Below are 25,923 nucleotides of genomic sequence, written 5' to 3'. Positions count from 1 at the left end.
CTCTTTCCCTCTCTCTCTCTCTCTCTCTCTCTCTCTCTCTCCTCTTTCTCTCTCTCTCTCTCTCTCTCTCTCTCTCTCTCTCTCTCTCTCTCTCTCTCTCTCTTTCTCTCCTTGAACTAGACTTGCATTCTGCCCCAATGCCTGGCCCTTTCAGAGAACGATAACAACACCTTAACCTTGGATCTGTAGCCCACAGGCAAGAGACTGTGTGATTTGTGCCTAAATAATCTCAAGGGCCAATTCCCATAGTAAACTTATTGCTGATATTTATATCCTATTAGTTCTGCTTCTCTGGAGGCCCCTGAGTAATACACAGACACAACTATGCTCTCCCAATTTATGTTCCGTTTTAAGAGTTAATTCATGTTGACACTTGTAGCCCTGATTCATGTATTTTAATTGCTGTATTATAATCCTCCTCATTGTTGCATTATAAAAATGCCACAATGTATCTGTGGACACTTTGTTGTTTCTGGTTGTTGCTGTGCTGTTGGTTTTAAGAAGTTATATGCAAGGCTACTGGCAGCCCTTTGCTTTTGTTATTTGTTTTGTTTCTTTCTTGGTACTGAGGACAGAACAGGCTAGGCAAATATTCTACCACTGCGTCCTTCTGTGAATCCTTACATCTGTCCCCTCAAGTGTGTACGTGAAACTTACCTCTAGAAATGCAATCCCTGGATTATAAAACAAATATCTTCAATTTTCTTATAAATTATTTTAAGCAGTTCCTCTAAACAAATCGGTCTCCAAAAGACCCATAACCATGTTTATTCCCAATGGCAGTTAGGAAAATCGGCATTCTTTTTTTAAAAAAATATTGATTTATTTTGTGTGTGTGTGGAGAATAGGAGACACATGTGTTACTGTGTATATATGTGGAGATAGAGGTAAGCTCTCAAGAGTGATTTCTCTCCTTCAATCACGTGGGTCCTCGGGATCAAACCCAAGTCCACAGGCTTGGTGGCAAGTGACTGACCTGTCCCACTGAACTCTAGTCCACCTGGCCATTCTTTGACAGTCCTTTCTAAGCCTTGGTATGGATGGACCTTTTCTGTTTTGTCCGTTGGGTTCAGGTCACCTTACAGAACCTCACTGTTGTTCGATTTCCCAACGTCCTTCCCATCATAAATCATCTTGCTGACATTTTTCATTGCTGCCTGGTTGGGAAGACCTCGTTGCTTGCTCCCCAGTCTGCTCTCCACCCCTTTCTCGACACAAGTTCCCCAAAACTGGGCAAGTGAGGTGGCTTAGCCATTAAAGTGCTCAGTGAGCAAGCCTGATGACCACAACTCAATCTCTGAAACCCACCTGAAGGTAGGAGGGGAGTATCAACCCCACAGACTTGTCCTTTGACCACATATCCTGCACATACAATAACAATAAATACTTCTGTTTAATCCCCTAAATTTCAGCCATGCTCTTAGCCATTGCAAGGAAAGAGCACCTCTCCCAGCGTACTTTACAGCTGATGCAGCCGTGTGATTTGGAGTTTGCCAGTGGTAAATGATCAGAGACTATGTGTGTGTGTGTGATATATTCATATATATACCATATATTGGCATATATTAACATATATTAATATAGGTATATATTCACACATGTGGTATATATTCATATGTATTTATACACACACACACACACACACACACACACTCACACCTTCAGGAATGCTCCGAGAGAAGGTGACATACCCTCTTCCTCCCCTTTTACCTTTCCTCCTAGCTAGAACACAGATATGACTGCAGCTGGAAGAACCCTCTTGGACCATGAAGTAGAACTCAAAGCAGAGACCAACCGTGCACGGCACAAGAACAAGAGGGAAGTGGCACGGGCTCCTGGCCCCCACGGAGGAGAGCACTAACCCTGGGCTGCCCAGCCAGACTCACACATGATGATGGCAGGCATACTTCTTTTTCGGTTTAAAATGCTAGATCAGGATTTTCTATCTCCTGCCAGCATATCTAACCCTAATACACAGATTAAATTGGCCTTCTATGAATGACTAAGTAGATAATCCCAAAAGTGTGGGGAAGTCATCTGGGAGAGGGAGAGAGATGCCCCGGGAGGAGACAGGGAGAAGTGACTTTCAAGGTGTGGCTGAAAGTTTGCTTCTTGGAGGCCAACCAGTCACTTTCCCAGGGTGGATTACGTGCTCAACTTCGCATCTGATTTAAGTCACCTAACAACTCCTGCACCCAAAGAGGAGTAGACACGAGGTAGCTGTGCTTAGGACAGTGCTTCTCAACCTGTGGGATGTAAACCCCATAAGGTCGCGAATCAGATATCCTGTATATCAAATATGTATATTACAATTCATAACAGTAGTAGAATTACAGTTATGAAATAGCAACAAAAATAATTTTATGGTTTGGGGTTGCCACAACATGAGGAGCTGTATGAAAGGGTTGCAGCATTATGGAGTTTGAGAATCACTGGCTTAGAAAAAGCCTGTCTGAAGGCTGTGCAGCCCTTCCTCCTCTAAGGCTCTATGACATTGCTCCAAGGAACGCAAGAACTTGGTCTGACTCCCACGGTGGGACACAGCAGGGAGAGCTTCTTTTCACTACTTCTCTTCATGTTGATGGGGCCCATTAGTTGACAAGAAGCCACCTAATGGGGGAATGGTGTATTTGGGGTCATAGTTAGAAAGGATGGGAGCTGGCAAGATGGTTTGGTGGTTAAGGCTCTGGCTGCTCTTCCAGAGGACCTGGGTTCCAGTTCGAGCACCCACGTGACAGTTCATACAGAGACTATGTGGTGGGGAAGATGCAGAGGCAGGAGCATCCGAGGTGGCTGGCACACTGAGTCGGCAGACAGGAGGCAGAGAGCAGATAGGTATGGAGCTGGGCTACAAAACCCTGGGCCAGCTGGGTTGTGGATAAAGGCACCTGCCACGCCTGTGCCTAGCAATCAGAGTTAAATCCCCAGGACCCACATGTGAAAGGGAACTGACTCCCTGTCCTCCCATGCACCAACAAATGCGATTAATAAATGCACCCTTAAGGCTTGCTGCCAGTGGCCCACTTCCTTTAGCTGATTCCTCCTCTTAGTGGTTCAGCAAACTTCCAGAACAGCACCACTGACTGGAGATCACATGTTCAAACATGCAAGTCTGTGGGGAATGGTGCCCATTCAGACCATACCAGTCCAAGCCCCAGCTGTTATAGTGCTGGGCCCACGGTGAGACACAAAGACTGAGAGACTTTGGAAAAGCATTTGCTTCTACCGAGGAGCCGGCTCTGCTTGCATAGATACTGAAAGCTGTGTCTAGTGCTTCTGTTTTTGCTTTTGTGCCCAGGCAGCTCAGAAGCAACAAGTGATTCAGTGGGCAGCAGGTGACCTGTATTTAGATCTTGTGTGTCACCATCCTCAGTCATTCATCGTCCCCAATCTCATGTCTATTTCCATTACGGAGTCCCCCTCACCTCCTATGTCATTGCTAATATTTGGTAGACCATAAACAAGGTGGAACGGGAGAAAGAAACGAATACGGTTCTTATAAATATCATTAGGACTATGCCGGCCTATCCACGTCCCCATTGTGGTCCCCTGAGACCACTGCGCTCCACCACAAGCTGTTCCCAAGAATCTAGAGGCCCTGGAGCCTCCTCATAAGGAAGGTGGCTTGTGGTCCATTCATTTGGTAAGCTTGCCCACGGCGGCTGCGTCAGCCAACCCAGAAAGCATGGTTTAGAGCCACTTCCACAGAAATGGCTTCAGGGTCCTCTGGGCTAAGGATTCAGAGGTGTGTGCCTCCCGCTTGACAGTTGCCCCAAGAGTTGAACTACCCAGCCTTGCTTGGGACGCAGAGTCTATGGAAGTAGGGACCGACCGGGACTATATCCCGGAGATCCTCAAGTGAAAACATACGGTTTTCATTTTCTAAGAGTTCACACGGTCCTGGAGGAGAAGGAGATATAAACAATCTTTATAAAACAAAGAAGTGTGTGTAATACTGGCCTGTTTACCAGAAGCTGGAAGGAACAATGGCTTCCAAATGCCGGGACAACTCTCCAAAAGGTCCCACAAATGAGTAAAAGTGGAGGTGAGGGAGCCTTAAAACCGTTTGAGCCTGACCACGGACGAAGAAAGTTTGGGACTGTATGTGAGTTTCCTGTGGATGCTGTGACAAATTACTGCAACTTTGGGGGGGGAGGGACTTAAAAATAACACACATACAGTCTCTTCCAACGCTGGGAGCCAACTGTACAGGGCTGCTAACGGGAGTCAGCAGGCCTGCACTGCCCCCTGAGGCTGGAGTGAGAATTGGTCCCTCCAGCTGGCCCTGAAGAGGGCCTTCCTCGCCTCGGGGCTGCAGCTCTCCGTCCTTACAGCCAACATCTTCAGTTCCCTCTGTTCCAGCTTTCCCTGCTTCTCCTCTGCGTGGAAAAGTCTTCATTTGGGCTCCCTTTTATAATAATATAAATAATATGAAGGACTGGAGAGATGGCTCAGCAGTTGGCGACTGCTTTTTCAGAAGACCTGAGTTCCATTCCCAGCGTCCATGTGTATGTGGAGGAAGGGGCAGAATCACCTGTTAACTCCAGTTCCAGACATCTGACACCATTCTGACCTCCGAGGGCACCTGAATCTACATGCATACACCTTCACTCAGACACACAATGAAAAATAAAATAATCAATCCCTTTAACAACAATAAAGGTTATCAAGTTGGACAGGGTGGCTCATGCCTGTAATCCCAGCACTTGGAAGGCTGAATCAGGAGGATTGCTGTGAGTTCAAGAATGTAGTTGTGCTTTCTTGTTGGGACTTCCAGCCTCCAAATATCAGCACAGAGACTTACTATTAATTATGAAAGCTCTGCCTATACCTTAGGCTTGTTCCTGTATAAGAGCCAAGCTCTTTTTTTTCATTTTGTTCTTTTTTTCCCATGATATTTATTAAGCTCTACATTTTTCTCTGCTCCCCTCCCTATCTCTCCTCTCCCCTCTTCAATACTCCCCCAAGATCCCCAAAGAACTAAACTCTTATAACGTAAATTAATTTCCACTAATTTACTACTTTTTTTTTTAACTAATTTAACATTTCTACTAATCTACTAATTTTATTGGAGGAGCCATTATGGGGCTAGCAAGAAACCTGGCACTTGAGAAGTTCCCAGGAATCCACAAGGATGACCCCCAACTAAGACCCTAAGCAATAGTGGAGAGGGAGTCCAAACTGGCCTTGCCCTGTAATCAGATTGATGAATATCTTAAATGTTACCATAGAACTTTCATCCTGCAACTGATGGAAACAGAGGCAGAGACCTGCAGCGGAGCACTGGGCTGAGCTCCCAAAGTCCAGTTGAAGAGTGGGAGAAGTGAGAATATGAGCAAAGAGGTCAAGACCATGATGGGTTCACCCACTGAAACAGTTTACCTGAGCTAATGGGAGCTCACCAACTCCAGCTGGACAGGGAAGGAACCAGCATAGGACCAAACTAGGCCCTCTGAATTTGGGTGACAATTGCATGGCTGGAGCAGACTACAGGGCCACTGACAGTGGCACCAGGATTTATCTTTACTGCTTGTACTGACTTTTTGGAACCCATTCTCTTTGCATGGATACCTTGCTCAGCCTAGATATAGTAGGGAGGGCCTTAGTCCTTCCTCCAGGCAATGTGCCTTACCTCTTCAAAGAAGTGGATGTTGGGGGGGGGGTGGAAGGAATGAGCAGAGGGGAGGGAGTTGGAACTGGGATTGGTATGCAAAATGAAAAAAGAGAGTTTGCTTTCTTTTTTTTTAAAAAAAAGAAAAACAAACAAATATCCCACAACACAAGACCACCAGCCTGGGCTACAAAAGGGGGGGGGCACTGGAGAGATGGCTCAGAGGTTAAGACACAGGCTGCTCTTCCAGAGGTCCTGAGTTCAATTCCCAGCAACCACATGGTGGTTCACAGCCATCTATAAAAGGATCTGGTGCCCTCTTCTGTCCTGCAGGCTTAAGTGCAAACAGAGCACATACACACACACATATATCATATATCACATATATATATGTGCGTATGTGTATACATATATATCTTTAAATAAATAAAATTGTTAAAAAGAAGAGACAAAGTTTTTTTAAGTATAAAGGAAATAAAGAAGGGAAGAGGAGAAAGAGAAGAGAGAAGGAAAGGAAAAAATGAATATATATGACCAAATTGAGGTGAGACTCAGTGGTAGAGCAGTTGCCTTGCTTGTACAAAGCCCTGGGTTCAATCCCACCCCTGCAAACTAAAGAAACAAAGTCTATATGATTCCCCTAAGCTTCACCCAGATAACCCAGAATAGTTACCCTGTCTCAAAATGTCCCACGTAATCACACTGTAACCACTCAGCTGCTCCCCTACCCAGCTCCATCGTTTTGTCCCGTAAGGAAACACACACGGGTTCCAGGGGTTTGAATATAGTTTAATTTTTGTGCTTCAAGATGACTTTGTCCAGGCAGAAGTAATTCCTGACTCTTCGGAGCGACAGAGACAGGATCAGCAACCCTCTGGCCACTTCATGGAGGACAAGGTACAGAGGAAGAGACCGCAATCCTGCAACACGGGGAAGACTGGAGGAACGCAGCCATCCTGAGGGCAACAGGATGGGGATGAGGGAGGTGCGGAGGTAAGAGGAGATGGGTGGGGTGAGCACACGTGCGAGGCTGAAAATCTGGCTCTGGTACAGTTCCGGGCAGTGTGGGAAGCGGTTCCTAGGTACTGAGGTTAGGTGGTGGACCCCACCCAAGGCTGGTGACTCAGTTTAGGCTGTCTCAAGAAGCCGCCTTTGTCAGAGGCTTGGACAGGAAGCCCGGGCGAAGGTAGGTGTGCCAGCACCAGAAACACCCTCCCAGGTGTGCCAAGAAGAGTCACCCTGAGCCACTTCCTGGGATGGGACAGCTCACTCCTGGCCCCCAACAGCTATCCCACATGCCAATCATCAGTGACCCAGTGTCTGAGCAGCCCAGGCAGCCCTGACTCTGCCCAGCCCCTGTGGAAAGGGAACCATGTAAATGATCCTTGCAGGGACAAGAACGGTGGGTCTCTACAGGGGTTCACAAAAGCCCTGCAGATATGCAATGTCCTTCCACACACTCTCTCTTTACCTGGGTGACTTTGGTCAAGCACAATAACATCTTAATTTGACCCACTGAATTAAGGAATCCACGTGTCCACTCAAGGCCTGGAGAGGAGGAAGGAGGTAAGCCCGGATGAGCATGTGCCTGGTACACACATGCATGTAGCACTCCCTGCCTTGAGGCAGAGTAGAGATGTCCCAGTCAGGAGGGTCAGAAAGAGGTGGGCATACATGACAATCTTATTGTCCACTCTCCCTATAACTTTAGGCAAGCTCCTTAAGTATTCTGACATAAGCATTTTATCTACACAAAGCAGGACCCTAGAAATGACGAAGAAGTGGAGGCTGGGCTGGACTCTAAAGCGACTCCTGGGCTCACCAGTAGGTGCATAAATCCCAGGGCTTGGTTGGTACAGTACAGGACAGCACGTGCAGGAGTGCCTCACTTTCAGTTCTGAGAGCCCTATGCAAATTTACACAACACAGTCCCAGCTGAGTTCCTTCACTCTAAAGGGATGGCAGATTCCTTTAATGGAGTCTGCGGGGCAGAGGTTGCCAAGTGATTGCTTTGGTAGAATCTTCAAAGCTATTTGACCTGGAGAGAGAGAGCAAAAGGGGGGGGGGAGAAAGAAGAGAGGAGTGAGTTGACTATAAGAAACCCAATTTCTGCTGGAGGTGGTGGTGGCACACACCCTTAATCCCAACACTTGGGAGACAGAGTCAGGCAGATCTCCATGAGTTCAAGGCCAGCCTGGTCTATGGAGTGGGTTCAAGGACAGGCTCCAAAGCTACAAAGAGAAACCCTGTCTCAAAAAACCAAAAACCGAAACAAAACAAACAAACAAGCAAACAAACAAATCCCGGATTTCTGACTCTCCAATGGAGCTGGCAGAGCCAGCACACCCTCTGTAGTGCTACACTGAGCAGTTAGTGATACCAGGGAGTCCTCAGGGATCTGAGTTCTCCAGCCGGAGCCCAGCAGTGAAGGAAGTTTGAGAACTCTGGCAGCAGACTGGATTCAAACCCTGATTCTGCCAGGTTGGACAAGCCACAGAACCTCTCTCTCAGCTCCAGCTACTGCCTCCGTGTGATAACACTAACTAGGCTCCTCGGGGAGTTGGGGTGAGGGCTGTGTTTGTCTGGTGATACTAAAACAAAGTCACAGGTCTGTCTTATGCTGCTACCACAGAATGCCACAGGCTAGGAAACTTATGCTAAATAGAGTGTATTTGCATCACTGTTCTGGAGGCTGGGAAGTCCAAACTTAAAGGGTCAGTACCTGGTTAGGGTCTTCTTGCTCCTCCTCCACCCTCCCTCGATGGAAGGGGAAAGGAGAGAAACTGTGTGTGTGTGTGTGGGGGGGTAATGAGCAGGAGCAGAGGGGAGGCTAACTTGTTTTTTTATAAGGGAATCCTCTTGAGATAATGACAATCACCCATTCAGAGTCCCCATGACCTAACTATGCATCCAGTGTCCCGCCTCCACCTTGTGCACGGGGCTATCAGAACAACAACTTCTAAGCACAGGCAGGATGAAACGGGTAGTATAGACAAAACAGTGTCTGGCTCTTAGGAAGTGATCTCGAGTGTGCAGCGATTGCCCTTATGATAGTTTGTAACATTGGCCTGTGATTTTAGAGCCCACATCTGTGGAGATCTGAAGAGACGGTTCGTGCTTGGCAAAATTTGCTTTTCTTGGGTCTCATTCCTGCCAGTTGGTGACCCCTGGAGACCGCACAGGGCCCTGGAAGACTCTCCTGGAACCTGAGGTCTCTGCTTTTCCTGTCTGCAACGGGAGTGGGTAGGGTGTGTGCGGTGCGTGCGCCCGTGCACAGACACGCAGCCTCACACGCGGCACAGTCTATGGTATACAGGCCTCCATGAGCCTCTTCAGCAGTATTTACCTTCGCATCCTCCTTTGGAAGTTCTGCAGGGTGCGTGTTAAGACAAAAAGAAACACCTCCCACTGTGGGGTGCTAGACAGGAAGATGGTCATTGCTCTGGGGCCTCACTTCCCAGAGACAGGACTCACTGAACTGACATTCTGACAAGACGTTGAGCCCAATAGGAGTGGGCAGGTCCGTTGTCCCAGGATACAGAGTGAAAGAAGGGCGTGCCAGGCAGAGTACAAGCGTGAGCTACTGGGAAAGCTGTCAATGGGCCTGTTCCAAGGAACCCCACCCACTGGGCCTCTGGTGGGAAGGTGGGGTGAGCTGGGGGTCACAGAAAGGCTGTGCACACACTGGTTGGCAGCTGTACCCACAGGTGGTAGAAATACTGCGGTTTTTTCCTGATTTAGCCCTGACCAGGAGAGGCTGGAAACGGAGGAGCCTTGTCCCACCCACTGCTCTCTCCATTGGCCACTTCAAGCAGTCACTCAAGCTTTCCTTAGAAAACGCTGCTTCTCTCCCCCCCCCCCCATCCCTCCGGAGACTGAGATAGAAGGTTCAGCAGTTTAAGGCAGCCTGGGCTGCATATTGAGACCCCGTTTCAAAGGGGAAAAAAATGATCAAAAACTGGGCTTGGTGATTATTTTCATGAAATTAATATTTGCTGGTTATAGCAAAGTGAAGCCCTACCAAAGCTCTGCCAACGGCTTATTGTGAAGTTTTCTTGGTGACTTCCTTAGTGAGTTAATACTTGTACGTCAGCAGTGGTGTATGACAGGTGTAGATTCACCTCATTAAAAAGGTGTGGCCCTGGGCAGATGCTCAGTAAGAGCATTTGCTGCTCTTGCAAAGGACCAGAATTTGATTCCCAGTATCCACAAGGTGGGTCACCCTCATCCGTGACGGCAGTTCCAGGACTTCCAGCGCCCTCTTCTGGCCTCTTTGGGTACTGGAAATGCACACCACGCAGGCAGATGAAATACTCACAGGCATAAACATAAATAAAAAATTTCAAAACTCTCTCTCTCTCTCTCCCTCCCTCCCTCCCTCCCTCCCTCCCTCCCTCTCTCCCTCCCTCCCTCCCTCCCTCCCTCCCTCCCTCTCTCTCTCTCTCTCTCTCTCTGTCTCTCTCTCTCTCTCTCTCTCTCTCTCTCTCTCTCTCTCTCTCTCTGTCTCTCTGTCTGTCTGTCTAGTATCTAGGCCAGAGGTCAATATGGGCTGTCTTCCTCTACTGCTATCTATCTTTTTTTAATTAAAATTTGTTTGCATTGATATTTTGCCTACATGTATGTCTGTGTGAGGGTGTCGGATCTTGTCATTAGAGACAGTTGTTAGATGCCATGTTTGTGCTGGGAGTTGAACCTAGGCTGGGTCCTCTGGAAGAACAGTTCAGAACGCTTATCCACTGAGCCATCTTTCCAGCCCCCATCTTAATTTTTCAGACAGGGTCTCTCACTAAACTTAAAGCTCACCAACTAAGAAAGATTGCCTTTTCAGCAAACTCCAGGGATCCTGTCTCTGCCTTCCCAGCACTGGCATTATAGGCAAATGCTGTGTTTTATTTGTGGGCTCCAAATGTATTATGTATGTATGCATGTATGTATTATTTATGTACGTGTGTGTTTATTTATTTAGGGATGAGACTCATTGTGTTGCCTATTCTATTGGAAGCTTGGCCTCAAGCTCAGGTTTCAACAATCAGCCAACCTGCCTCAGTCTCCCTAACTGCTGGGATTTCAGTTCACTAGTGCACCAAGCTTATGGGCCATTTTTTAAAACTACTGCCTGGGAGTGCTGATGTATGCCTGTAAATCTTAGTATTGAGGAGATGGAAGAAGGAGGATCAGGAGGTCAAGACCAGCCTGGGATACATGAGAAAAATCTAAACACAAAACATAAAAATAACACATAGACATACATATCCATTCATAAAGAATTTAACAGGGTGGTGGCCATGGAAGTCAGAATCACCTAAGGAGTGTGTAACAACTCACCTGACGAATCAGGGCAGTGGTGGTGCACACCTTTAATCCCAGCACTCGGGAGGCAGAAGTAGGTGGATCTCTGAGTTCGAGGCCAGCTTGGTGTACAGAGTGAGTTCCAGGACAGCCAGGATTTCGCAAAACAAAACAACAATAGAGGCATAGAGGGACAAAATAAAATATCACCCCCTTCTACCTCCTCCTTGTGCTCCCCTCTCCCCAGTTTAGCCGGAATTTATCCAATCTTTTCCCACAAATTTGCATACACAAGCGGTGTATGCACACGCGTGATTGTGTACATGTGCTTTTTAACACCTCCTGTGACTTACCTTTAGGACTTAGAAACGTTTTAGAAAGCCCAGACACGGTTTTGCTGCTAGCAGCTTGCAAGATGGCTCTCCCTTCATTTATTTAACTTTCAACGGTTTTGCGAGGCAGTTTGTTATTGTTGCTGTTGTTTCTGTGTTTGATTAAAATAAATTCTTTGCTGTTAGAATTAGCGCTGCTGGGATTTTCAGGTGAACACATCGCTAAGTCGAAGACCCTCTCTTGGGACCAAGGTGGGTAAACTGAGATTGGGAGAGATTGTGAGCTGTCCAGAATCCCTAGATAACGGTTCTACTTGTGCGAGCCTTGCCACAGTTTTTTGTTTTTGTTTTTTGTTTGTTTGTTTGTTTGTTTTTTGATTTTTCAAGACAGGGCTTCTCCGTAGGTTTTTGGTTCCTGTCCTGGAACTAGCTCTTGTAGACCGCCCGGGGCTCTATCCTGAGCCGGGACTTGGAAGTGCGCAGTGACGCAGGTAGGTAGAGATCTGCTGAGAGAAATAATCAGGTCTTGTCTGGTGGGCGAGGACACCAGGCCCAGTGACGGGTGAGTCAGGCACTTGGGACCCTGCACTGCGTGGGTGGGGAGGTCTGGGAAGGGTTTCCTGTGGAAAATGGTTGCTTAGGTGCAACCCGCGGAGGCGCAGGTAGAGAAAAAAAAAATGCCAACAGGAGGCGGACTCGGACAGCTGAAGCGTTTGGAAGGCTTTCCCAAATGCTTAGGGCAGGTGAGGGAATGGGACCAGGTGGGGTTGATGAAACCTTTGGCATCGGCCATCAAGCTAGAGGGAATATTGCCTCAGGTGGGCTTCAAAGACCCTGGGCAAGATATTGATTCCTTACACCTGAAGGCATCCCAGCCAAACATCTTGGGGAGGGTCATGTGGGGAGAGGCTAAGAAGGAGCCTACCAGGAACCTGATCCTACATGAGGAGGTGTCCCTCCGTCCTCCTCCCTTCCTTTTCTCTCTTCTCTTTCTTCCTCCCCTCTCACACCTTTCTTCATCTCTTTCCTTTTCTTGGTATTTCCTGCACCGCCCCACCCTCTTTACCCAGGCTTGCCTTGAATTCCTGAGCTCAGCTGATCCCCCCACACACACACACAGCCTCCTGTGTAACCAGGACTGCAACTTAAGATACCCTCCAACTAGTTTCTCCTGTTTGACTGCTGATGTGGTACATCTGCTTTAGCCACGAAGAAATACCCTGTATTCTTTGTCACAATCCTTGATTTACTCTACGATCATTCTTGGGGCTATACTTGTTAACTTTTTTTGCCAACTTGAAACAAGCAAGGCTCATCTGAGAAGAGGGACCCTCAATTGAAATAATGGTTTCAATCAGATTGCACGGACTAATTTTCAGTACTCACAGAAATTATCCTATGTGTGTCTTGTGTCTGTGTTTTACTATTTTTGTTCACATCTTTGTATTCTTTACTATATTTCTAAATTCCCATGCCTCCACTCTGGAAGAAAGGTAATTGTGTCGAGGCTGGCCCCTGGCAAGATACCAAAGAGCAGGTCTGCTGGGCTCTATGGTAAGAGTCTTTGAATTCATCATACATAGCTGCATGTACGTTGGCCCTGCCCCCAATTTCATGCTTGTCATACTGACCACCGGTGTAAGACAGTCAGGTAAGAAGAAAGTACAAGGAATGAGGTGTCTTCAATCTCTAAAAGTAGCTTTGCATTCTGGAAGTGGCCTCTTCCCTGGGAAACACTTCTACTGGTGAGATGTGGGCTGGGGGTGGGGATGGCTGGGTGGGTTTGGAGTAGGTGGCTACTTATGATTAGGAGGGAAATGTGATGGCAAAGTCACAAGCTGGGCTAGTGGCCAGAGCAACCTCCAAGTTCTGGGCGTTGATGGCTGATGGCAAGAACCGAACCTCTCATCTGGAACAGAACCCAAGAGTAGGTGCATTATTGGGAAGAGCAGAGTAGGAGGTAGAGAGGCCTCAGGCTCAGGACTGCAAGCTGGAGATGCTTCTGGGTGGTCCAAAAGAAACTTCTAGAAGGTTGCTGCTGATTCCCTCTGGACTCCAGGAGTTGAGTACTGGGTAGAAGGGACAGGACTGGCTTGAGGTGAACTTGACATGATAGGAGCTCATGAGGGATGGGACACAGACTGCAAACCTGAGGTGTGATGGGGACATGTGGAAGGGCTGAGGGTAGAGAACACAGGGGAGCCAGCCAGAAGGGATATGATACTCCCATGAGAGCATCCCTGGAATTAGAAACAGTCACTAACAGCATGTCCTTCAACTAATATTGATAGGCTCTCACAACCACCCTGAGAAGACCCAGGTAAAAGTAATAGGGGAACCAGGCTACTGTGCTAACTTCTGTCACATTGTTCAGTGGGCAGAGATGGGGAGGTGACAAGGGTGAGGCGCCACCTTGTTTTCGTTAGAACTAGTTAGGAGCCTGAGCTGGCAACAATGGCAGATTGACTGATGGTCTGGTTCTCCAACCCAAGCCAAAGATACTGAACCCCCTGAAGACCCTAAGGCAGTGGTTCTCAACCTTCATAGTTCTGTGACCCTTTAATACAGTTCCTCACATTGTGCTGACCTCCAACAAAAAAAAATTATTTTTGTTGCTAGTTCACAACTGTAATTTTGCTACTGTTGTGAATTCAAATATCTGTGTTTCTCAGTAGTCTTAGACGGCCTCTGTGAAAGGGTCATTTGGGTTGAGAACCACTGCCCTAAAGGGTTTTGATCAGTCTGGAAGATAAACATGTCTGAATCCTATTCTGTAAGCCTGGTAGCCACAGGCCTGGTCCTGGGCCTGGGTTTCTCACAGTAGGTAGGATACAGATGGGTGGATGGATGGATGGATGGATGGATGGATGGATGGATGGATTGAGGGAAGGAGGAAAAATGGAGGGATGGATGAGTAGATGGAGGGAGGGATACATGAATTAAGAGAGCATGAACAGACTGAAAACTGCTGATAATTTACTAGATAGATCATATTTCTTTTCTTTTCTTTTTTTTTTTTTTTTTTTTTTTTTTTTGGTTTTTCGAGACAGGGTTTCTCTGTAGCTTTGGCCTGTCCCGGAACTAGCTCTTGTAGACCAGGCTGGCCTCGAACTCCCAGAGATACGCCTGCCGCTACCTCCCGAGTGCTGGGATTAAAGGCGTGCGCCACCACCGCCCGGCGAAAGATCATATTTCAATCTGTTATTTAATCAATAACTGGAGGTAAAGGACTTTTTTAAATGTTTTTTTCTCACCCAGACTTTACATTCATTCAACAGATATTTACAACAGAGCAGGGAAATTTTGTCCTATGGAATTACATTCTTATTGGTGAGACACAGTAACTCCTTAAACTTACTCAACTATTTCAGCCTATCAGAGTGTGAAAAGAAGAGGTGACAAGAGGGGAGGTGTCACCAGTCAGACTTAAAAGAAGCTGGGGGTGGGGGCATCAGGAGGCTGGGGAAGAGGGACCAGCAGAGCAGAGGGGCAGGATGATAAGTGCAGAGCTGAGAAAGGGGAGGTGGGAGACAGGACCAGAACAGGTCCTGTAGAGCAGTGGTTCTCAACCTTCCTAATGCTGTGACCGTTTAATCCGGTTCTTCATATTGTGGTGACCCCCAACCATAAAAGTATTTTCGTTGCTACTTCATAACTGTACGTTGCTGTTATTATGAATCGTAATGCAAATATTCTTGAAACTAGAATTTGTCAAAGGGGTTGTGACCCATGGGTTGAGAATCACTGCTGTGGGGCCTCGCCAGTTCTGGAAGAATTTTGGTTGAGGAAAGGAGCCATTTCTAAGGTTGTGCAGTGCGCTTTTTGTGGTGAGGTGATGGCTGCGCACTGGGGGACAGCCAGGTCTTTTAGCTCCTGTAGCTTCGGGTTGGTTGTGTTTATTTGGGGTTTACATTTTTGTGTTTGTGTTTAGAGTCTTGCTGTAGAATATTATTTTAATATTCTATGTTGTGGAACATTTAATGACGTAAAAATGTGTTGCTTTTGTTTATGTTGCATTTGTTTAACTCTGTGAGCTGTGATTCTTTGCCTAAAACACCTGATGGTCTAGTAAGAGCTGAATGGCCAACAGCGAGGCAGGAACAAGGCTAGGTGGGGCTGCCAGGCAGAGTATACATTTGTAAGAAAGAATAAGACTTCGTCTGTGATTTTTTTTTGGGAGCTGGGTGGCAGGCCCCCACCAAAGAAGCCAAAAGAATAAAACAACAGGGTCTCACTGTGCAGCTCAGTTTGTCCCACCCCCCTACCCCCCTTTCCTTTTTGTTTTGTTTTTAAAGCTCATGTTCCCCAGACTGGCCTCAAATTCAAGATGCAGCCACCAATGTTAACCTGAACTTCTGATCCATCTGCCTCCACATAGGCATGCAACATCACACCCAGTTTTATGTGGACCTGGGGAACAAACCTAGGTAGGGCTTTGGCTTCCTGTATGCTATACAAACACTCTACTAACAGAGCTATATTCCAGGCTGGTTCCATTGTTTTTGACAAGTATTAAAGATATGTTCTATCATCAGAGGGACCATAAAGTTCGTATTTCCACACGAGTAGCCCTTCCTAGTACCAGTCTCTAGAGCCACATGCTGGAGTGTGGAAGCAACATAACTTGATTTTGCAGTTCCAAGGGCTCAAAGTCTGAAGCCAGAGTACAACTTCCTTCCCAATTCTCTGATGAAGATTCTCTTGTGCTCCTGCTTCTGGAGAGGCAAGGTGCCTGAGTTCACATACTAAGCCTTATCTCTGCTTCTATCATGAGGCTTATTGCTCCCCCACTCCCCACCCCCGCTTTTTTCTTTTTTGGAGACAGGGTTTTTCTTTGTAGCCCGAGCTGTCCTGGAACTCCTCTGTAGACCAGGCTGGCCTTGAAATTGGAGATCCACCTGTCTCTACCTCCCTAGTGCTAGTGCTGAGATTAAAGGTGTGCCCAGCTATCCCTCTTGTAAGAACATATAGCCTACTGGGTTTATGACATACTCAGAATGACCTCTCTATCAAGACTAGTTGCATTTATAGGTTCCAGGTGGCCATAAATTGGTGGGACCCAATATTCAGTCCAGTACACCACTATTGACCATGACATAGATTCTACTGAAACTGAGATTGTGAAAACTTTGAAAGTTGAACAAATGCATTTTTTGTTTTATATGGCCATGGGACTTTGTGGGTCAGGGAGTAGAATGTTATTTGAATGATAAATGTCCCCTGGTGTATAACCTTTGAATGCTTGGTCCTCAGTTCACGACTGTTTTATTTATGGCCTGCTGTAGGAAGCATGTCACTGGAAGCAGATTTTGTGAACTTAAAAGACTTGCGGCATGTTTACTGTTTCCTACTTATGGTTCTGAGATGTGAACTCAACTGTTCCTGCCACCATGCCTGGTGCTTGCTGCCATGTTTCCCTGCTATGACAGTGATGATCTCAACCCCCTGGGAACTTTAAATCCAAATAAATCCACAAGTTGCCTTGGTCACTGTTTTATAACAGCAATAGCAATATAACTACTACAGCACTGTTTACGGTAGGATGTCTAACCCCCATTAGATCAACTACAGGAAGCCATAGGAACACTTGCACAACTCCAGATTCCTAAGGTTGTAGTTGGACTTCTGGAAGTGTAATAGCCCAGTAGGCCAAGGACCCAATGTAGCCAATGTGTGTGAGGAAAACAGCCTTGACTTGCCAGGGAAGTCAAAGAATTCCTGGGAATGTGTTTCAGGGAGCCAAGCAAGACCTTGCCGGCTTCTTTTCTAAATCAGGCTGATTGGCCGTGATCTCTCTACCTTCCAGTCTCAGCCTTTGGAGTGCTGGGATCACACACACTTTGGCTAGCTGTTTGTGGAAGTCCCATCTTTTATTATACAGAAATTCTAGGGGAGTGGTTTATGCCAATAGGCAGACTTTCCTTACTCCCATGCTTTGCTTGCTATATGCCAAATAAGCAAGTTTTCTAAGTGTTCCTGTGGTTTCCTTTAGGTAAACTCAAAACGGATGCACTGGGTGGGTGGGTACATGCTCAGACTTTCCAACTGGCTGAGGTTAGTTCAACTCAGACATCTATGTATGTGTACCTGAGTGTACTTATGTGCACCACATGGATGTGGGTGCTCATGGAATGCAGAGGGGGAATTGAAACTCAAGTTTCAGGAGTTTGTAAGCCACCTAAGTATGGATTCTGGAAACCGAACTCAGGACCTCTGCAAGAGCATCAAACACTATCAATCGCTCGGCAAAACTGCCTGGTTCCTACTTCATCAGACACAATAAAGCAGTCCTCAATGTGTTTCAGTGGTGTTGGGGATGATTCAAGGCCTGACGTGGTTGGGAAGAGTGGCGCCCTGGCCTTCGTAAGCATCTAAGATCCTGGAGAAACTGCCCGAAGGCCGTGCTTTGTAGTTGGGCTTTTATCTTAAAAGACCAGACAAAGGATAGGCTTCTGCACCACACAACCCCTCCACACTGCAGTCCATCACCCTCCTGACTGCAGAGACTAAACTCAGTGTCCTGTGGAGGAAGGACACTCCTCCAACCTAAAACCTTCCCGAAGTGCACCCTGAGGATACACACTATAAACAACCAAACTCGGAGCTAAGCAAGTGAGTGTAATTGTGTTCCTGCTTTCTATTAGCATTGTAGAATCTCCACTTTAGATTCCAACAGGTACTGCATCCCACCCCGCAGCTATAGAAGCAATGCTAAAATAAAACAGCCTGTCTCCATTAAGAATGGAGCTGGACAGATGGCTCAATGGTTAAGGTCCTGAATTTAATTCCCAGCAACACAACTATCTATAATAGGATCCGATGACCTCATTTGGTGTTGCAGTCTACACGAAGACACAGCACTTATTTACACAAAATACATAAATCTTTAAACAAAACCCTAAGACCTGGGAATCTTTAATATATTTGAATTCCTACAACCAATGAGCTAAGAAATTAATTAGCATTAGCCCACCAGGGCACCCAGGTTGCTGACATAGGCAAATTTACAAAATAGCAAGGTTATGTGGAAAGTATCCACATGTTTTAGTGACGTTAAGTGACTTAATAAGGCAATCTAGACTGTAACTGAGATACAGAGGGATATTTTATCTAGAGAAAAACACAAGACCAAGTTTATTTCATACAATGTTATTCACACGTTTCATTTCTAATTTATACATAATATACAAAGAAGTGAAGATAACATTTCATATGAACCAATAAGAGCCAGGACTTAGACAAACTGGTCCAGAAACAATCTATACCAAAAGGAGATACTCAAGAGTAAGCCTAAGCGGTTTCTGCCCAATCAGATTTATTCTGAAAAGTCAATTTTTCTAAAGTTCCATGCCAACATACTAGAAGGTGGAATCAGGGTGGGCACCAAAACTGGCAGATCATAAAATTTCTACACAAACAGGTATTTTTCTAGAATATGCCTAAAAGTATCAGGAGAACTGGGTTGTCAGCACTGGGAAGTATGAATCAGGACTGCTAGAGGAGGATTCAGTTCCAAGTCACTTTCTCTAGGACTTGCCACTTTCTGAACTGAGTGACAGCTGCCTGAGCATACAAAAGCAAGGGTGAACAGGAACCAGGACAGGCTGCTAGTCTCCAATACTGGCAGCTTTGACCCTAAAACCACTGGCTGATGCAGGCAAGTTATGTTCAACCCAGAGCCAAGATACTCAGGCTGGCAAAACAAAGTGGAAAAGGAGGGAGAGTGCCACTCTGCATGGGAGGAAACTGTGACAGGGACATGCTGATGAACCAGTGTGACTGAGAATGGTGACAAGGAATGTCGGGTTAGAAAGCTAGAATAACTCAACATCAACATGAAAGACTCCTGGCACCCCAAACTTCATGCCAAATTTTAAGGTTCATGATATGAGTAACAAAAGGATAGAACTTTATACTCAATATTGTGCTCTGATTGCTTTTGTTCTGCAGACCTCTAGAAAAAAAATCCCTCCTACAATTTATGACAGAAATAGCATGTTCATTTCAGTTTTCAGCACTGAAAATAAGAGGGTCAACATAAATGTTTATACAAAATACTGACTTCAACAAAATACAAAGCACTTTCTTTATCTTTCAGAAACTGAATATACAAAGCAATTTTTTCCAAAATATTTTCATAGGCAAAGGATTAAAAACGATTTTAATTATACACATATGGTCACAATTTTGCCTTAGAAAGATTGTTGGGAAATGTACATAAGGCCGCTTGTAAATGTACATCATGTTACTGTTATAATGTCTTATGTCCAGAGGAAAAAATGTTATCATACAGATTTGCTCTTACTTGGGAGTAGGCTATTCAAAAATACAGTACTCTTCTGTACAAAGAAAAAAGTCACATCACATTTAAGATGGAAAAAGCATTGGCCTCTGTGGTAATCAAATCTCAGTCCAATACTTTCTATTTACTATGCACAATACCCTGACTTCAGGTGAAAGTGATCCAGATCCTAGCATGTCCATCATCAACAGAGTCAACAACTATGTTATAAAACAAAATGTTTTCCACAATAATAAAAAGAAAGTTGGTTCATACTTCTGAAACCATATAAAGATAAAAAATTTTTTTAAAAATCACTCTCAATTTGGAGAAATAAATTTACATTATACAACACTATATTGCCAGGTTAAAGAGGGCAGGGATGTCAATGTACACTAAATGCAAATGTTTCCCAAAGAGATAAAACAGATTCCATTTACAGCATGAAGGTTTACAAATGTACACCTGTACAACCAAGGAAAGTTACTACGAAATTAGCAAGGCTTTCATAACAAACACTGAAACAATATCTGCTTTCAAATTGTAAACTTACATCTACCCCTACACACACACAATGTGTTTATTTATAGGAAGAAAAAAAAAGCTCTCTGAATATGCAATCATGCTAAATGCTGAGCTATCAGTTCACTTCTCAGTGGTCTCTCTCACCTCTATCAGGTTCCTATTTATGTACTACTATGAAAACGCAGAATAAACCAACACTTCCTCAACAGTCTTTAATTCTATAATTAGAACAAAATACAAACCTCCATCCATTCTCGTTGCAAACCAAACTGAAAAGTTAGTGTGAAATTTAACTTTTCATTCAGTGCAAACTCAAACTGAATGGAAGTACCACCATGATTTTTTTTTTCTAACTCATTACAATTAAGTATATACAATTCTTCTGTACATTGCCAGGGACATTATAGGGCAGTAATTTTATTAAAACCACATCCACTGTAAATAATGTTATCTCAAATCATTTTATTCTTGTCTGTTTTTCTGAGTTTTTCTTCGCATGATAGTTTGTGAATTACCAAAATACAACTTAACTTTCTTTTTAAAATATTAATAATATTTATGCAGTTGATTGTTAATCTGTTATAAAAGGCTTCACATAAAGGAAAAAAATAAGAACTATAATTCTATGTACATCTATATAAACCTGTTGTGCTATGGGGTTGTAGACCTACCAGACTTCAAGCCAGTTTATTAAAATACTGTACTTTTCCCTTTAAAAACTATTTTTTGTGACTTTACAAGGTATAAATTTACAAAATATGTGACAACTTTTTTCCTTTTTTTGCTTCTTTTTTTTTGGGGGGGGATACAGTTACATCATATACAGGCATTCTGTGCTTCACCAGAAATCCAATCTGATAGGTCTCCACTCAGGGTTGAAGATAATTTATAATTCACCACCCCACCCCCTAAATATACACAAGAACCTTAAAAATTTACAAATGGATGAAGAAAGTCAATAAATAGTTTTGCTTAAAAAAAAAATCAAAGATTCATAGTTGAATTGTGTTTTGATAATTCACAAAGAAAACCCATTCTTTAAACATGGTTGAATCATCTCCTTTCTCTTAAAGCATTCCATTTGGTGGTCCTCCGATAGGCCCTAGATCTGGGCTGTTTTTCAAATAGTATTTTTCCAACTTGGCCAGTATATGCTTCCCATATGTGTATTTGCGAAGAGTAGTAATATGAGGTCGAATCTGAAAAACAAACAATCTTGTGAAAAAAAAAATAAAACCCAAGTTACTGTAGTTTCTGTTTTTAATTCGTGTGTGGTTTGGACAGGCCAGTTCAGTATATGGAGGTCAGAGGACAACTTAAGAAAGAGTGTTCTCTACTTCTACTATGTGTGCCCTGGGGATTGAACTCGATCAGGTCTTCGGGCTTGGTGGCAAGTACCTTTATCTACTGAGCGATCTTGCCTCATTTATGATTTAAAATAGCTCCCTCAAGTCTGGATCATCATTCTGCTAAAAATTACAAAGCTACTTAGGTACAAAACCAATTATGACACATAATTTTCTCAAAAATGCTTAAAGAGGCAACATTTTTTCTTTTTGGTTCGATAAATAAACAAGCCACCGCTGTGTCACATGCCGACAGAGGAAGCCCCCAGCACAAACATATACTGCCCCCTTTCCAGCTAGATGTGCGGTGAATACAGTAACTGTCACAGAACAGACTAGTAAAAGGCAACTCTTCTCACAGGGACACACAACTTGTAAGTTTTTGGTTCCTGTCCTGGAACCAGCTCTTGTAGACCAGGCTGGCCTCGAACTCACAGAGATCCGCCTGCCTCTGCCTCCCGAGTGCTGGGATTAAAGGCGTGCGCCACCACCGCCTGGCGAGAATATCTTCTCTTGATAAAGGGAAAAGGTTCAAAAGGGGACAGATGTTCCATGTTTTCTAAAGCAATCAAGCCAGACCAGTTTTGTTTGTTGATGTACTGAAACAAAATCTTGGCAAGCTATGTAGAAAAGCACCAAACTTTCAATCTTCCCACACTGGCCTCCTAACTAGGAATTATAGGCTTGGATCTCGAGGCCAGCTTTAGATTCTTTTTAATATTACATTTTTATGGAAAGTAATGATTTTTTAAAAATTACATTTATGGGCTGGAGAAAAGTCTTACTGGTTAGGAGCACTTGTTCTTGTAATGAAGTGGGTTTGAAACCCAACACTTACATGGCAACTCATAAACACCTATAATTCCAGTTCCAAGGGGCCTGATGCCCTTCATGGGCACCAGGTACACATGTAGTGTGTGTGTGTGTGTGTGTATGTGTATATGTGTGTATGCAACACACATATATATGTATATACACATATATATACAACACATATATGCGGCAACACTCATTAAAATAAATGAATCTTAAAACACAACAACAAAACTCTAAACAAAAATTATACCTTGTGTGCAAACACATGTGCATCACGACATTCAGGCAGGACAATCTGCATGATTCAATTTTCTCCTTCCATTACGTTTGGAGCCCAGAGATGCAATACAGTTCAAAAGATGTGGCAGCAAACAACTCTACTGTACAAGCCATTTTGCCAGCAGAATTGGTGATTTTAAAGAATCATTAGATTCAAGAGGGGAAATAGCTTGAAGTGTAATAATTAAAATAAAGGAAAGATTTCTTTTAAAGGAATTAAACTGTGTGTATGTATGTATGCATATAGGTACCCACTGAGGTCAGAGGAGGGTACCATAGACCCTAGAATTAGAACTTATAGGTACCTGTGAGCCACCATGAGGGTGTTGGGAATTGCAAAGATTCTCTAAAAGAGCAGCCCACTTATTGGGAAAATCTAATACCATTAAAGAAAACAACTCAGAATTCAACCAATGAACTACTTACTGCATATCGAATAAAACTGAACAAGACAGGGGAGAAAGACTAATGTTAAACCTAACAGCTGAGAAATGAATGTGATTTTACAGTGTCAACTAAGCTGCCCATGTGCTTTAAATGTTGTCTATTGTGGAGAAATAAACCCTACAAAAGTGTGTATGCAGTCACAGGTCATACAGAGGGTGTGACCTCAAGGAGCTGTGCACCAGTTACCTTGTGCATGATTATCTTCCTCTGAGCAGGCTCGGCCATATCAATCATCTTCTGAACCACGTAATTGGCATATTGATCCTTCATCATGGTGTATAAGGCACTGTGAGGACCATCATTCTGACAGCAAACCTCATCAATCAGTAAAGCTCTCTCAGCACGGGAGGCATGAGTAACACACTTTTCTACTACATTGCTAAAAATGAAAAGCATACACAGAGAAACTTTGTTATGTCATTTCTTTATAGTCAAATAGTCTTGACTTTTCAATTTGTTCCAATGTACTAGACAAGAGAAGACAAGATAAAATTTCTTGGTTTGTAATTACTTTTAAAACAGAAATGGTTGCTGGTGGTGGTGGCCCACACCTTTAATCCCAGCACTGAGGAGACAGAGGCAGGTGGATCTCTTTGAGTTCGAGGCCAGCCTGGACTACAATAGCTAGTTCCAGGACAGGCTCCAAAGCCACCCTGTCTCAAAAAACCAAAAGAAATGGTATCACAGAATAGCCCACAAATTTGACAACCACAAATTTTAACTATAGGCCCACTAAAAATTTGTATAGAAAAGAGCTGGAAAAACTGACTGTTGTAATACCTGGCAAATTTGTGTTGACTCAGGGCTAACACCTTTCCTCTGATTTCAGAAACAATTTTGCTCTTGTCTTCAGGTCGACCATGTTCCAGTACATGCTGAATAACATAATTGCCATACTGATCCTGTAACACATTTAAAAATTACTTTCCATCATTAAGAATTGAGAGGATACAGTGAGCTTTGCCTCCTCATTTTTATACTTTTAACTACAAATTACATTTCTCAAAAAATATTCAAAATACACAAACATTTCAAATTCTTAGGTGACATATACCTGTACCAACTGTTCTGTGTGTTGGTGAAGCTCTTCTAAGATGGGTAAGGTCTGCTCTGCAGTGCAGTGCTCTAGGATACGCTGAATGACTCTGCAGCCATAAGGATGGGTTGAAAGCACAAACACCTTGAAATAAATAAAAGAAGGAAATGCACATATCCTGTTATTTCTCAATCACTGTATCAGATTGACAAGATAGATGCTAATACCTAGCCAAGCAGTGGATCCATAGCTAACACAATCACAACATCAGCATTCTCCAGCATGGAGAATATCTGTATATGGAGGTCAGAGGCCAATTTGGAGAAATCTGTTTTTTCATTCACCATGTGGAATCAGGGGAACAAAACTTGGATCATCAAGCATGACAGCATTTCCCCTTGATTTGCTGAGCTTCCTAGACAGGCTGAAGATAATTTTGATTAAAAAAAAAAAAATCTAATGGGTAAGACCTGGTACTACTTGCTAGTTATTTTGCCTGTGTCAATATAGTTTCAAGACTTTCCCCTGCTCTTCCATCAATTACTATGTTTAATGAAAGTACCCAGTATAATATTGCACTCAAAAGAATGCTAAATTCACATCATAAAATGCTCTGCTAAGGAAACGAATGAAAAAACAAAACAAAACAAAAAAAATCAATCTTACTTGTCCTTTGAACGCATCAATGATGAACTGCAGTGACTGCGGCTGAACACATTCAATACATTTTTGTACAACATGGTTTCCATTCTGATCTTTCACACATTTGAGCACATGACCATCTAGCTCCTTTACCATTTCACTCTGCAAAAGTCATTTAGATAATTATTTTATCCAGAAAACCCAATGGAGCTAAAAATATTCACGAAGAACAAAGTTAAAAATAACAAAGAACAAAGCATGCTAATTTTTTTATAATACAAAAATTTAGAAACCACCCAAAATAAAAATTAAAGCAAATCACAGATAGTAATATTAATGATATATGCTGACATAACTCAGTGACAATGAACCTGCCGTATTTAAATTACAATTTTCACTGTGTACATGTTCCTGCACTATCTTATATAACAGGTATCTAATACACCCCCGCCCCAAAAGATAGGGTTTCTCTGTGTAGCCTTGGCTGTTCCTGAAGCTTACTCTATAGACCAGGCTAGCCTGTCTTCTGCCTCCAAGTGCTGGAATTAAAGGTGTGTGTCATCAGCACCCAGCCTAATAGACACTTTTAAAGCTCTTATTTAAAGCTCTTATTTCTATGACCTACTTAGCATCTGCATCCGTTGGTACTAAGGAGTTATCACTGATGTTCACATGAGTTTATAAAAGTGCATAAAACAGAGTATAACATGGGATGCTAGGTTATCTATCTGTATTTCGCCTACTATCAATAATCGTTATTAATGATGGACATTTTTCTTCTTGTCTAATGCTTATAAAACTAATAAAATTTTACTATGATTTGTATGTCTGATTAGAATAGAAAATATTACTAAGAAATGGACCCACATAATCTAAAGGTATTTAAAGAATCTCAACTATATTCCAACACAATTATGAAGGAATCCAGTTAAGCCAACCTACAACATGAATTTATGTCTAAACTAAAACAGACTGAATTACAAAATACAATTAACCTAAAAATTCCAAAATTTAAAAAGATTCTATTCTTTATTAACTAGTCCTCATTAAAATAGTATTAGTCCAGGGCTGGAGAAATGGCTCAGTGGTAAGAACACTGGCTGTTCTTGAGGACCTGAGTTCAATTCCCAGCACCCACATGGCAGTTCACAACTGTCTGTAACTTCAGTTCCAGGAGATCTGTCATCATCATACAGACATGCATGCAGGCAAAATACCAATACATATAGAATAAAGATAAATAGTTTTTTAAAAAAAAACAGTATTAGTCCTTTTTATTTCCAAATACCCAAGGCACAGCTACTGAAAGACTATGCTAC

General features: G+C 43.7%; 1 protein-coding gene across 8 annotated transcripts in view; it reads right to left on the bottom strand.

The window, feature by feature from the left end:
- Nucleotides 1-18,126: 18,126 nt before the first annotated feature.
- Nucleotides 18,127-25,923, bottom strand: part of Pum2 (pumilio RNA binding family member 2) — a 78,455-nt gene continuing 70,658 nt past the window's right edge. For 4 of the 8 annotated variants that reach the window (XM_057763138.1, XM_057763154.1, XM_057763163.1 and 1 more), the window contains 5 exons: nucleotides 24,629-24,766; nucleotides 23,981-24,106; nucleotides 23,707-23,828; nucleotides 23,113-23,305; nucleotides 18,127-21,237 (listed from right to left, as the gene is read on the bottom strand). In XM_057763138.1, the coding sequence (XP_057619121.1) occupies nucleotides 21,106-21,237; nucleotides 23,113-23,305; nucleotides 23,707-23,828; nucleotides 23,981-24,106; nucleotides 24,629-24,766 (711 nt within the window). In that variant the 3' untranslated portion in view covers nucleotides 18,127-21,105. The remainder of the gene's footprint in view (nucleotides 21,238-23,112; nucleotides 23,306-23,706; nucleotides 23,829-23,980; nucleotides 24,107-24,628; nucleotides 24,767-25,923) is intronic. The other 4 variants (XM_057763146.1, XM_057763178.1, XM_057763185.1 and 1 more) reach the window with 2 other exon arrangements.

Source organism: Chionomys nivalis, chromosome 1, assembly GCF_950005125.1.
Source record: "Chionomys nivalis chromosome 1, mChiNiv1.1, whole genome shotgun sequence".
Lineage (NCBI taxonomy): Eukaryota > Metazoa > Chordata > Mammalia > Rodentia > Cricetidae > Chionomys > Chionomys nivalis.
The sequence above is the reverse complement of the archived record's forward strand: the minus strand, read 5'-3'. Positions and strand labels throughout refer to the sequence as shown.